Source organism: Odontesthes bonariensis, chromosome 15 (genome assembly GCF_027942865.1).
Source record: "Odontesthes bonariensis isolate fOdoBon6 chromosome 15, fOdoBon6.hap1, whole genome shotgun sequence".
NCBI classification, from domain to species: domain Eukaryota; kingdom Metazoa; phylum Chordata; class Actinopteri; order Atheriniformes; family Atherinopsidae; genus Odontesthes; species Odontesthes bonariensis.
This window is the reverse complement of record NC_134520.1, coordinates 21,918,546-21,931,722: the sequence shown is the minus strand read 5'-3', so window position 1 is coordinate 21,931,722 and position 13,177 is coordinate 21,918,546. Positions and strand designations below refer to the sequence as shown.

Below are 13,177 nucleotides of genomic sequence, written 5' to 3'. Positions count from 1 at the left end.
ACTGCCTGTGTTACCATTTCCTCAGTGATTCCCAAACCACTTTTCCACAGGAAGCTTCATTTACCAAATACAATCATACTCGGAGCCGGGAAAACTGTCCACTTGGAGATGATAAACTCGATCCTTTGCCGAAGACCAAAAACCACAATAAAATAAAATAAATTCCTCTGCAGTTTATAGTAGATGGATTTTTTGGGGGGAATGTATATAACTCAAACTAATACTCCAACTTTGCTTTCTATGAGAAAGACTACGAAGAACATTATGAAGGTTCTGAAAATAATTCCAGGACCGGAGAAAGAAAAAACTATTTCTTGGGTAATCAAACACACAGATGAGCTCCAAAATTAAGGATTTGCAATGCGTGTTTCTCTGTTTTTTTTTTTTATCCTGCATCATTTTCATTTTCTGTGTATCGGGTTTCGTCTCTTTTTCCAACATGTAAAATCAGCCGCAACATTAAGACCACCTGCCTAACAGCGGGTAGAGTAGCAGGAGAAACAGGCACGGCCTGTGCGAGTAGATGATGTCTCAGCTTATAAAAGGCTCCAGAAGCAGCTTGATTTTGTTGGGCAGAACTGCTTTCAGTCGGAAAGCAAATCGGAAAGCTAACGTTAGGGTGCAAATACTGAAAAGACTGAATATAAAAATGATTCTCTTGTGAAAATGTTCCAAATAGATTGTATTCAAAGAGTCAGTTGCCTTTAAACCTTATTAATACAGGTATTACATTGTTTCAGCTTCTCTTAATGTTGATATTCTCTTCATCTTCTCTTGCTGCAACTGGCGTTGGCCTCTGGTTCACTCGTTTCGTGGTGATATCGTTTAAGGTTTTGTGGTGGCTCCAGTTTGTTGTTGACAGGGGTTTGTACTGTGTGCATTAGGCTGATCACAGGTAGTACTGTCCCAGTATATCAGCTTGTTGATGGGTGTATCTACAACTTTGATATTTTATAGAATCAGCTCTTTAGTGGACCTCATTGGTTGGCCAATAATAAACTGGCCTGTTATTTTATTTGATTTATTTTACAAAAACTGTTTGTTGGCTTCTTTGTTGAAGATCTCCTGTTAACACAAAGTGTGGACCCTATCACACATTAGGCTGTCGTCAGGCCATCAAAACAGCTCTGACCAATCAGGGTGTGGACAAAGCTTCTGGGACCAGGACATGAGCCCCTAGATCAGGGATACCCACATCCGGTCCTCTAGGGCTGCTGTCCTGCAGGTTTTTTTAGATGTTTTCCTGCTTCAGCACACCCGATTCAGATTAAATGGAGTTTAAGACTTGCTGGGGGAGGGTGCTGCTGTAGGAAAGCGCCGTTGTCACTGGTCTGCAAAAATGTTGGCAAGTATTGAAGTAACATCCATTTGAAAGTCAGGATGCAGGACTTCCCAGCAGAACACGGCACTGTAGAGGAGCAGTGTTATGTTGTGCATCAGCTGGTCATACACAGTAACAATGTCTATATGCATGTTCTTGTACACATGTGGATAAGAATTTGAATTTCCAGTGGATTTGAACAACGACCTGACATTTGCCCGGTGGTGCAGACTCTTCAGAAATCTTTAGGCCGTCGAATGATTTTTAAGACATTTAGACAAAAGTCTGTCCTGGAGCTTTCCAGATCGAATTGATCGACTTCTTTTTTCCTCCAAGAAAAAACAAACAAACAAAAAAAAAAAAAAAGACTTTTTCTTCTCCTCATCTCATACAAGATGTCTGTCATTTCATGTGAATCAGAATCACTTTTTAAGTGGCGCCACATGATTGTTTGGTGTTCACGGTTGTCTTCTCTCCTCTTACCGCTTTATGCTCGGCTCGCATAAACATGTCTACTCTGGAGTAGCCCGTCACCACATTTGCCCCCAAAAAAAATCCTGCCTGGGAGAGTTTGATTAAAAATCAGAGACACAAAGCAGCTGCCAACTAACATCTTAGGTTTTTAAGAATTGACCAAAATGTCGAACAGATCTAAAAGTTGCAGGCTGCCAGTTTAAAAAACTACTTGGAAACAAGCATGAAAGAAAAATGTTTTCATAGTTTAGAGGCGTTAACACTCAGTTAACTCAAACAGATCAATCATACAGCAGCCGCACCAATATTTGTCCGTCTGGCTGAAAGCTCGGCTCCTGCCACTCAGTGCTGTTTAACATCTGTAACATCTGCACAGGAGAAACGGCTGAGTGGACTGAAACACTGCTGCCGAGTGCTGAAAACTGAAAACCAGTTCAAATGTATGGGATTGGAGAGATTCCTGGTGAAATATCTACTCAAATTAAACACTCCAGTCTCCAATATACATATATGATATTTTATTAAACGGACTGAAAATGATACAATATGAGAATGCAAAACATTGCCCGAGTGGCAAATGAGCAGCCAGAAAGAAACAAGTAAAAGAAGTGAAGCGGGGGAGGTGGATGGACACACTGATGCACAAAGGAGACCAAAATGATGGGACAGCATGTTTTCTGATGCCTGAGGAGAGAAAAAGAGAAAAACACTTTATTCAAATAATCAAAGCACACAGACACCAGGAGAAAAACAAACAGTTTAATGTCTCTGAATGGGAAAGGCTGAAATGATAAACTCAAAGTCTATCACAGATGTACTGTTCTGACAAAAGCGTGTCATTGATTTTCCTACAAGTGCACACAGTTCTATTATCAAGCCGGCGACTTTCCGATCAAAACTCAAGCCGATGCTAACCCTAATGAAAGGAAAAAAAAAAAAAAACTATAAAAAATAGTCTTTGCTTTGATCTATTGTCCAAGAGATCTTTTTTCACATTTCGAAAATGTCAGGTTGACTGTTTGGTGTTGCACCAGCTGTCTGGGACACGGAAACACAGCCATTGTTAATGTTTGACGATTTCTAGGAAAATGATCTGCTACTTTTTCTTTTCTTTTTTTAAAAAATCTACCCATCATATTGAGAAACTCTTAGAAAGACCCATAAACTTTAAAGAATCTGTACAGTCAAGCCAGAAGGATGGTTAAGGATGTGCAAATCGATCTTTTTAAACAGAAGAGAAACCTGCAGGGACTTAATGACCGGACATCCCAGCCAGGCTATGCTGTGTGTGTTCTGTGCATCAATCCTGTGACCCAGTGCAAAGGGGTCACTGTGACCACTTGGCCCTTTGTGCCGTCTGCAGTATCCAAATCAAACCCATGAAGTAAGCCTACAGTGATCTCTGCAGTATTTAATCTGTCATACGGTAACTGAACCTCAAAGAAGTGACACTATAATATGCATCCAGGCCATAATTTGGTTATCGACACTTCATTGGTATCATTACATGCAACGACGCGCTCCTACTGGTGAGGCAGTCCAACAAAAATGCAACCAGGCAGGAACCATTGAGCACCCAGCGCTGCTCAGGTTTGCCCTGTGAGCTGGAGTTTGGAGATGGCAGTGATGTTTACATTCCTCAGGCAGCAGTGGGTGAAACCCAGTCGGGCTTTCATACAACAGCACAAGCAAATCATTGTGCGTTATCACATAATGTGACTTCCAATGAAAATGCCCTGAAAGCTACGGGGGAGTGTGTTAAAGCCAGAAAGCCGTCTGGAGATCAGTGACAAGAGAAATATGTGAAACCCCAGCAGCAATTTAACACCGCGAGCAGCCACACAACTAAATTCAGGCACAAACCAAACACAGACCTTCAGAGCGTAACAATTAAAAAACCCATGAAAAGAGACCAGAGTGTGGTGAGGTATGAGCTGAAACTGTGTGTTGAATGATTAATAAGGATTAGGAATGAGTTACGTCAACGCACCGCATCTGCCGACGCAATTCTACTCGTCAATGTACTCGAAAGGCTCGGGGGCCTCAGGCTCCTGCTCTTCCTCCTCTATTTTGGGTCCATGAGCTGAGACGGGCTCCACCAGCTCCTCCTCCTCCTCGCTGGTGTCCTTCAAGATGATGATCCCACCTGTATGCAGCTGGTGACAGACAGGAAGGATTAATAACAGTGTGGAACGAAAGGGGGAAAATCCAGAAATATCTTCTAACTCTGGATCACCATACAAAGACAGGGTATCAAGAGTATATATATGTAAGGCCTGGTCAGCTTATTTGGGATTGAAGAGGTGCAAACTTGAAAATCAAAGCAGCACAAAATAGTTACACCACAATGTGAAGACACTTCAGATGCACAATTCTGACGGTATGAGAAGCGTAGGCAAAAATATCACAGTATTATGATTACAGCTCCAAAATCTGTATTTTGAATGTCTATTTAAAAACAAGAATAATAAAAAAAAAAAAAACTTTTCCATTAGTTATGAAATAGTGTGCTTCAGTGGACACACTTGGGAATGATCTTATTACTTTCAGGATGCAATAATGATATCAACAGAGCGGTAGATCTTTAGCGCTTTTTATAATACTCAAAGCCGCTTCCAGTGAATGAAACAACAGCAAATTCCCCTCAAGGCGTGAGGAACCTCCACTTTCTCTCTGACGAGATGCCACATAAGAAAAATAAAATAAAAAAAAAAAAAAAACGCTCATAATGCAGAATGACAGAAAATTTTAGTGGTTTTGAAACCTTGACTTTTTAATACCGTGGTATACCTTGAAACCGGTAACCAGCCCATGCCTTGCACAATCACACAAAAAGATTTAATTTGATGTAATTGCTCAACAGTTAGAAAGAGTGGAGATGCACACGGTTCTCATGTAATAAATAGTCAACTGGTTTAATTCAGTCAAAATGTCATAAAATCAATAAATATATCGTTTGAGAAGTTTTTTCTAAACAAAAGTAAAAAAAATAAGCAGAAAGACTTCATTTAAAAAAAAACAAAAAAAAAAAAAACAGGAAATCTCAATCTACTTTCGAAAAATGTCCTGACAATGACCAGATTTGAAGATTTAGACTGTAAAAGCTCCTTACTTCCTAAACGTCCGTCTCTGAATCAGAAACAAACCCTTAAAAGGAAGCCAGCGTTACCAAACTTTAGACAAGCAAAGACAACGTTTTGGCACGTCCTGCGGCCCACCGTACATCGTAATACTCTGAGCTTTGCTCGCTGGACACAAAATCAAACAATACTTCCTCTTTACGGGACCGGGGTGAGTGCTCATTGGGTGACTGCACGTCGGTCTGCCGTTTACTGCAGAAACCTGTCAACATTTACAGCAGGACCGCAGGCTCTGCTTTATGGGCCCGGGGAGGGGGCTTCAAGACTTTTAGGTGCGAGACAAAAGCCCAAAAGAAACCCAAGATGCTGGATCCCGATTTGAGTGATTCATTCACAAGTAAACACTCCTCGCTGTGAAACGTTACAGTGTTACATTTTTATCATATCATATTGAGTTTGTATAGTGTTACCGGTTTGAAGGGCTGATAGCGGCAGCTCTCTGGCATTATGAGGACTTTCAGCTGGGCCGGCATCGCTCTGGCCGGGTTCTCCAAGAGCTGGAAGTTTGGCTCCGCCTCTTTCTTTTTCTCCTTCTCCTTTTCTTCATCCTTCTTCTCTTTCTCTTTCTCCTTCTCTTTCTCCTTCTCCTTCTCACTCTCCTGGACTTCCTGTAAAGAAGGAATCAGAATCATCAGCCTCTGTTGACTGTGCTGGAAGTTGCAGATAAAATAACTGATCTGAATGTTGACAACTACAGCAGACAAGTCGACTCTGAACCGAATGACCCCCAAGTTTTAGTGGGAAGGCTTTCTAGAACCGCCATTTCAACAAGTTAAGCCCAATAAAAATCATAAGCCTGAGAAGTAGGCAAGCCGGACATTTCCAGGCACGTCTCTCAGCACCGAAGCTGAGATGTAGCATGGCGGGGAGGATCAAACGTGCTGCTTCCACCAGGAGGAAAATCCCAGTGAAAGTTATACTGGCTCTGGACTGACAGAGTCTGTCTGCAAATGCTGGCGCGTGGGTGGGTCAAAGGATCAAGAAAGACAGCAAAGACACGAAGGCAGGTGAGTGTGTGTTCCGTGTCGGGGAGCTTAAGACTCTGATACCCCAACAAGCCTTCTGTTTAGCTTTTACTTTACTATCCAAGCTCTGGGGGGGTAGTCAGCGTGTAATGAATTTTTAACGCCAACAAAAGGGCTGAGAAAATTCCAAACGTTTCAGTTCATAACACCACCTCGTGAAGACAAGCAGCCGCTGGATCTGCTTAAGCCAAAAATCTGCTAACAGTCGCTCAGAGTCGTAAAAGTAATCCCTGAATAACACACTGCAGATTATACAGGTAACACTTATAAATCTCAGTGTACCTCCCTGTACAAAACTGAAGAAAATCATGTAAACCAAATATAAACCAATAATCAAAGTATCAATAATAGTCTCTTTGAGGTCCTTTATCAAGAGCACCCACAGAGGCTTCGTGTAATGGGTTCACTTACATCAGGTCTTTGAGTGTTTGGAAACAAAATCGCTTCCTCTGAACTTCTTGTGGTTATTCAGATAAGCAATAAATAGATTAGTTCAATTCATAAATAAAACAAGGAATTCATTGAGTCTTTTATTAAAAAACTAAGCAAGTGTAAACAAACAAACAAACAAAAAAAATCTGATTAGTAGAGGTGACGGGGCAGAGGGTTCGAAGCTTTTTCCACTCACCACTTCCATCTTCTCCTCCTCCTTCTCTTTCTTTTCCTTCTCCTTCTTCTTGGCTTTGGCTGTGATGGAGAGAACGGCCGTGGATACCTGCCACGCAGACGGAATGAGAGCAGAGACATTTCCAAAGCGTAAAACAAAACCAAAGACATTTAGATCTTCTACAAACATTGCTTTAAAATGTACAAAAGCTATTCAACCACAAGATAAACGTCTTGCGTTACATTCTCCAAAGAGCATCTAAGAATGTGAAACGAGGCATCTGAGAAAAAACAGGCCAGAGATGGTGAAATAATAAACATGACGGGGCAAGAAAATGAGGAGTTTTACAAGGTGGGTTTGAAATTATTCGCAAATCAATATGAAGCCAGATCAGCTTTCCCGGGCAAGAGAGAGAGGAAAGCAAAACAAGCCGATGTGTGGAGGCGCCTCAGTTCTCACCTTCTCCTTCTCCTTCTCTTTGGGAACCTCCAGCGCTGGTGGGTAGGCAAAGGTGGAGGGCTTACAGTTGGAGCGGTACTGCACCTTGGGCATCTGAGCGGAAAGAAAACAAGTCAGTTCAACGGATATTTATTTTCTGGTGATTTTTTTTTTAGCCAAATCAGAGGCGTCCATAGCTCTGAGAAAGAGAACGCTGAGCCACTTATCACTTTAGCAACTATTTGTTGGATTCCCATTAAATTGTGTACTGAAATCTAGACGATTCGGGACTTTTACGGGTCCCCCCCAGTTCTAATCTGACAAAATAGGGAGGTTTGGGAGTTTTGATTAAGGCCTTAAAAATGTTGGAAGCTTCGCTTCGTTTTACATTTCCGAGCCACAACATCTCTTTATTTGTCCTGCTTATTTCATTTTCAATTTGGGCTGAATTGATGGAACTCAATTAATGCCAGATGTTTCCAGAGTCTGTGGTTAATTGTGTTAAATGACTCATTTCAATATTGTTAAATATAATCTCTGACTGAAATAATAGCCATTAGCATTTCCAAACTGCTTTTCTCATACAAGCTCGGGGCTTTGGCCTAAACCTACCGTGCCACTGAAGAATAGGTTAAATAAAATAGAGACAGGATGTGACAGTCTTACACATTTTGCAGTGTTGTGAGACTGCAGCTAATACGTCCAGCTCCTGTAGATGCTTCAAAATAAATACTTAAGAGGGGAAAAAAAACAGATGACACCTTTTGCAAAACGACCACCGTTCCAGGAAAGGTTGAGCCTGGCTAATGTTATTTAAGTTTTTAAATTACAGCTGACTTGCTGAGCAGTTCCACATTATAGTAACTACTCTTTTCATTATTTTTCTTCTGATTGCTGCAGGCTTATGTAAAAGTGAAGAAGTGCTCTGCCATCTCTGCCTAGACAAACATAAAAGAAGATCTCCAGCCGCAGCAGCACCGGCTGCCTTCTGTTTAGTGTAGGCCTTCATATTATAACAGTTCACTGAAACAAAATGATTTAACTGTCCCCTACAGAGCGTCGCCGCAGCACAACGCGAGACCAGGAGCGCTTATTTCCCGTCGTCTCACTGCAGCATGGAGGCAGAAAAAAGGAGGCACAGATTTTGTTTTACAGCAAAGCTTCGGAAGTGGGGGTACGACTACTTTTAAAAAGGTAATGAGGTCAGCTTTGTGGAGGCTCGTGCTGTGTACTTCAGCAACAAACGTTGCCAGGATGCAGCAGATCTATTTGATCCTACTGCACCACCCCCCACATCTCTTCTTCACTCCATTCCTGGTGTATTATTTGGGGGCTTTACACCGAGTATATTCTGCTGTGCTTTGTAATGCTGGGCGCGCGCAGCTAATAAAACTGCATCAGTGTCCTTGGTGTCAGGTGCTACTGATTCGGGTTGCAAAGACGAGGAAAAGCTTCTCTAATGTCAGTTTAAGACTACAATATGTCACACTGATCCCTTGGCACCAGTGGGCGAGTGGAAGGAGGCCAGAATTGTCCCACAGTGAAGAGGAGCCTTGTTACATCAGCAAGAGGCTTCATATTTTCGGCAACAAATAAAAAAAACTAAGAGAGGTTTATAAATGATAAATGTCTACCAGTGATACTCGCTTACTGCCCTGCACAGTAGAGAAATGATAATTCTCCAAACCAAATTTCACTGAGCGAAATAAGAGAAAGTTTTAACACTTGAGTACCTTTAGGTCCTTGTTGAGGCCGATTATAGCAGTTGGTGTGAAGGCCAGTGACAAGAAATGGGAGAGGGGAAACCAGAACCAAAACTGGGTGAAGACCAGTAGGCCGACCACTGATGGCATGTGAGTGTGACCCGTCCTGGACTGCAGAGAGATGGTGACATTTCGTCCACCTAGACAACAGAAATAAGACAACAGGCTTCATCAGTGTGCCATCTACAGTAGGATATAAATAAATAGGTTTCATTAAGTACTAAAAACTGATGTGATGGAATTTTGTATTAAATTGAATCCCATCACTTTTCAGTACTTAATGAAAGTCTCTTTATTAAGGGTCTCTTCTAACAGTTGAATCTGGGAAGAAAATGTTAGAAGAACAGAACAATGTCGACATCAAAACAGCTTTTTTTTCTTGACTTTTTTACTGATTGGGAAACAAAATGTTTGCAACTGCCACAGAAAAAAAAAACAGATAAGGGAGTGTGGGGTTAAGAAGGGTACCGACCAGGATGTTCACCGCCCAGAGGAGGTCGCCTTTGGGCATCAACCGGTTTGATGGCGAGCCAGTTACATCCAGAAATGCATTGTCTACAGTATCCTGTACTTAAATGTACAAGCTTGGTCTCATTAATCATCATTAAATTTGAGCTACACAGGAGATTTATTTTCTATCATCATTATGTAAGATTTTTTTTGGTGCTATTGGCCTTTATTTGTTGCTCAATGTTGCTTTGAGGCAGAGAGAGGATGACGTGCAGCCAAAGGCCCGAGCCGGGTCTCCAACCCGGGCCGGCTGCAGGGACTCAGGAGACTGAGAACTGATATATATATATATTTTTATTTTTTTAAAAAGGGGGGTGTGACGGCACCACCACAAACACTGGATACCAGCTGCACTTTAGTTAGAATTACAGCTTCATTTTTAGCAAATATTTCTGAAGCTTCTAGATTTTTTTTGCGCCAAGACAACAGAAAATGTTCTCTTCTTTCCATTTCGCTCACCGCGGTTTTTATATGATGAAGATTATCGATGTTCAGATTTTGGTGAAGCTTTGTTGTATTTTCATGTATGTTTTCATTAAGATGTCACACGACCATTTTGGCTACCACAACTATGGAACTATATTACTTAATGTTTTTACTACAGTTTACTTCAGTGTGAGCAGACCAAGTAAATCTTAAGTCAAATGATTAAATCGTTCAACCAGTTACAGCATCTCAATTTGCATTTCTTTAGGAGGACAAACAGAAAACAAGGGATTCATCAAATAAAATTTGTGACGCTTGGTAGAAGAAACAAAAAAGTGGTATTTTTCCACAAACGACGATCTGTGCAGAGATACCTTGACATATTGAGTGGCCAGAGTTATCAGAGTGTGCTCAACAATATAAAATAAAGTGATTAACGGGGGGTTCCATCCTGGTTTTGTCCAGAACAAACAGAAAAGAGGGACAGAAGAATACAAAAGGAGGGGGAGGAAAACACGAGGAGGTAACCAGGATGAAGTTGTCATCTCTAAAGGGGTGAAAAGAATTACCTTCTTTCCAAAGCAAAGGTTAAAAGGGAGTACTCCTCCAGCTAAAAATGAACTCAGCCTAAACAATGACACTTAAATCATCAGCTGCCATCCTGCGTTGCACTCACTTTGATCAAAGGACACTGCGAGGACCTAATCACAAGAGCCATGTTTGACATTTGAACTGTACTTGAAACCCTCCCAGTGCCAAAGATTAAATGGTGGCTAGATTGACCAACAAGGTCTCTAAAATACTTAAGAGGTTAACGAACACCCTCACACCAGCTGTTTTTGCCAACTCTCTGTTCGGTGGGCCAATTTTTATTCCAAAGAATAGGTGGGGGTTGTGTGACTATATAAACAACCAGCGAGCGTGGCTGAATAAGTAAATAACTAAATCCCAAGAAGCAGAAAGTCGAGGGATATTTTTCTACATAAACATAAGAGCTAATGAATGGATGGCAACAATAAGAACGTCTGTCAGTGGAAGACGAACATGTTGAGGTGAGAAAGAGAAGACATGGATACAGAGGGAGGGAGAATGAGCTGGAGACGGACATTTCCTGCGTAATGAGCACCAGTGATCATGAAGCTGAGCTCTAATCGCTTCCGCCAGTCTAATTAAATACAATTACCCTGCACCTCAAACACTACTAACGCCCTACAAGAACCAGAATAATTAAACATTCATACCGCATGAGCCGGAGCATGTCTGCCTTTCAAACACGAGTAGTATGAACCCCGTCTGAAAGTGTTTAAATAACGCGCAGCACTGTACTAAAAACATGGAAGCACTGAGAGCGGCAGTTTGGATGAAAGCGTGAAGAGCAGCTGGGAGTATGTCGTAGGTCTAGAATCTGAGGAGGGGCGCAAAAGGGTACTTCTGGTTGGTTCTCGGCAGTTTATTGCGCTGATGTGACATGATGGAAGACCTCTGAGCAGATTAGGCATCCTGATGGCAGACAAAATAAAAACAGCAGCCGAAAGGTCCTCGTGTAATGGCCTGAAATTCCCAGGATCACCTTCAGTGCTGGAGCTTTCAGAGAAGACGGTTCTGGGGCCTTTACTTTGAAGCTCTGATAGGAATGTTGAAGTATTATAAAAGCAGGCAGTTATTAGGGAGAGTCGAAACATGCTTCACTTAATCATCCATCTATTACTGAGCGTTTTGATCCCATTTCATATGGATTGACGGCTGCAGGTGCTTCACTCTTGTGTTCGACTAATCCGTATTCTCTAATGAAAACTTATTGATTTCTATAACCAGATAATCTACATTAGATACATGTTTATGGAGAAGTTAAGTGGGTAGTGGAGAAGGTGTAGGTGGAGGCTACATTTTTTTTGTGAGCGTGCATGGTCGTTTGTGTCATGTGATGGACGGGTGACGCGTCCAGGATGTATCCTGCCTCTAACCTAATGGCAGCTGGGACAGGCTCCAGCGACCCTGAATTGGACTAAGCGGTTTTACAAAAATGGATGGAAGGATGGGTGTTTTACCGGTCTTTTTATAGTGTTTTAATGCCATATCAAACCATCTGCTATTCTCTGAAGATGATTCAGGTTTTCATTAGCTTTTTAAAATGCATCCGCTTTCAAACAATGAGAGCATGGAACAGGAAGTCTTAGCCCAGATTTTTTGGATAACAGATTGCCAAAATCAGAGAGAAACCCAGAGATATTATCCATAGCCTTAAAAACCTAGTTAATAGGTTCTCAGACCAGTAATCATTTCTCTTGCATCGGTAGGATAACTCTAATAAGAAGTAGAGGCAGAAAAAAAATAAAACATTCCTAAAACTTGAACTCTGACACAAAGAAGCTCCTCTAACAGGAGGAACTGTGTCTGAAAGCAACTCCGTAAGCAACACCTTCAAGTGCATTTGGCCAGCAGCGATCCACATTGCTGGTTCCTTCTGACTAAGAACATGGGGCTTTGTGCTGGTGCTCGTGCCAACAGTGAGGGGTCTATACATACATGTGGATGTACAGTGTGGGGAGCTCTGTGTGTAGCTCTCTGCTTGATGATGTACAGCTCCCTAAGACCTCACACACACTCACACAAACTGCTTGCTTGTGTCCACAAACACCCGCACAGACACACAAACACAGAGGCTATCAGACAAACAGCAATCACCAGGGGAGGCCAACGGGCCATATGGCCGAGAGCAGAGCGAAGCTTTGGTAGGGCCGCCAGGCGCTAATGCACCTTAGCATGATCTGTTCCAGAGACAGAGTGCACGGGTGGTCAGCATAAGAGGGTGAACTCACTGTTTGCATGAGTGTTAAACGACTCAAAAGAAGGCGCACATATGCACAAAAGAACCACAAACCCACATCACATTGAAAGCAGTTCACTTGTTTCACCGTGTAATTAAGAAATACAGATTTTTCTTTTTCTCTTATCCCCCAGAGGGATGAGGTCACATGGGGCGTGCAGAACCGCAGACCCGTTTAATCTCTCGCTCAGTGACAGACACAGATAAACCTGTGGCAGCTTTGTTTGGAGACTGACCTGCATCGAGGATTCCCTGGGCCAGGATGGCGCCAAACTTGGCCATCACATCATCGTGCTTGTCGTTGATCACTTTTGCATACAGCTGCCTGAACTGGTTCACCTAAAAAAAAAAAAAAAAAAAAAAAAAAAGTCAAATTTGGATTTCATTTTAGGAAGAAAAAAAAAATTGACTCGGAAATAAATATTGTGGAAAGATTTTCTTTTAAACCACCTTGACAGAGCCTCTCCAGATAAACAGAGCTACATGTTTGCAAAGGCTGAAATTCATTTGCCAGATTCCTTCGATATCAACAGTAATTTTACATCGCAGCAATATCAGCACTGCTAAACACACGCGCGGTGATGATGGAACATCTGTCGTCCAGCATCAGCTGCCACAGTGAAACTGAGTAAACGTTGTGCTGGAA

At 42.0% G+C, this 13,177-nt stretch overlaps 1 protein-coding gene across 1 annotated transcript in view; it reads right to left on the bottom strand.

Annotated features, from left to right (window-relative positions):
• Nucleotides 1-2,291: 2,291 nt before the first annotated feature.
• psmd1 (proteasome 26S subunit, non-ATPase 1) overlaps nucleotides 2,292-13,177 on the bottom strand; it is a 34,038-nt gene continuing 23,152 nt past the window's right edge. Inside the window, exons 19-25 of the mRNA XM_075485523.1 lie at nucleotides 12,768-12,870; nucleotides 8,739-8,908; nucleotides 7,027-7,119; nucleotides 6,589-6,675; nucleotides 5,346-5,543; nucleotides 3,786-3,951; nucleotides 2,292-2,479 (exon numbers count right to left, since the gene is read on the bottom strand). Of these exons, the coding sequence (XP_075341638.1) occupies nucleotides 3,805-3,951; nucleotides 5,346-5,543; nucleotides 6,589-6,675; nucleotides 7,027-7,119; nucleotides 8,739-8,908; nucleotides 12,768-12,870 (798 nt within the window). The 3' untranslated portion in view covers nucleotides 2,292-2,479; nucleotides 3,786-3,804. The remainder of the gene's footprint in view (nucleotides 2,480-3,785; nucleotides 3,952-5,345; nucleotides 5,544-6,588; nucleotides 6,676-7,026; nucleotides 7,120-8,738; nucleotides 8,909-12,767; nucleotides 12,871-13,177) is intronic.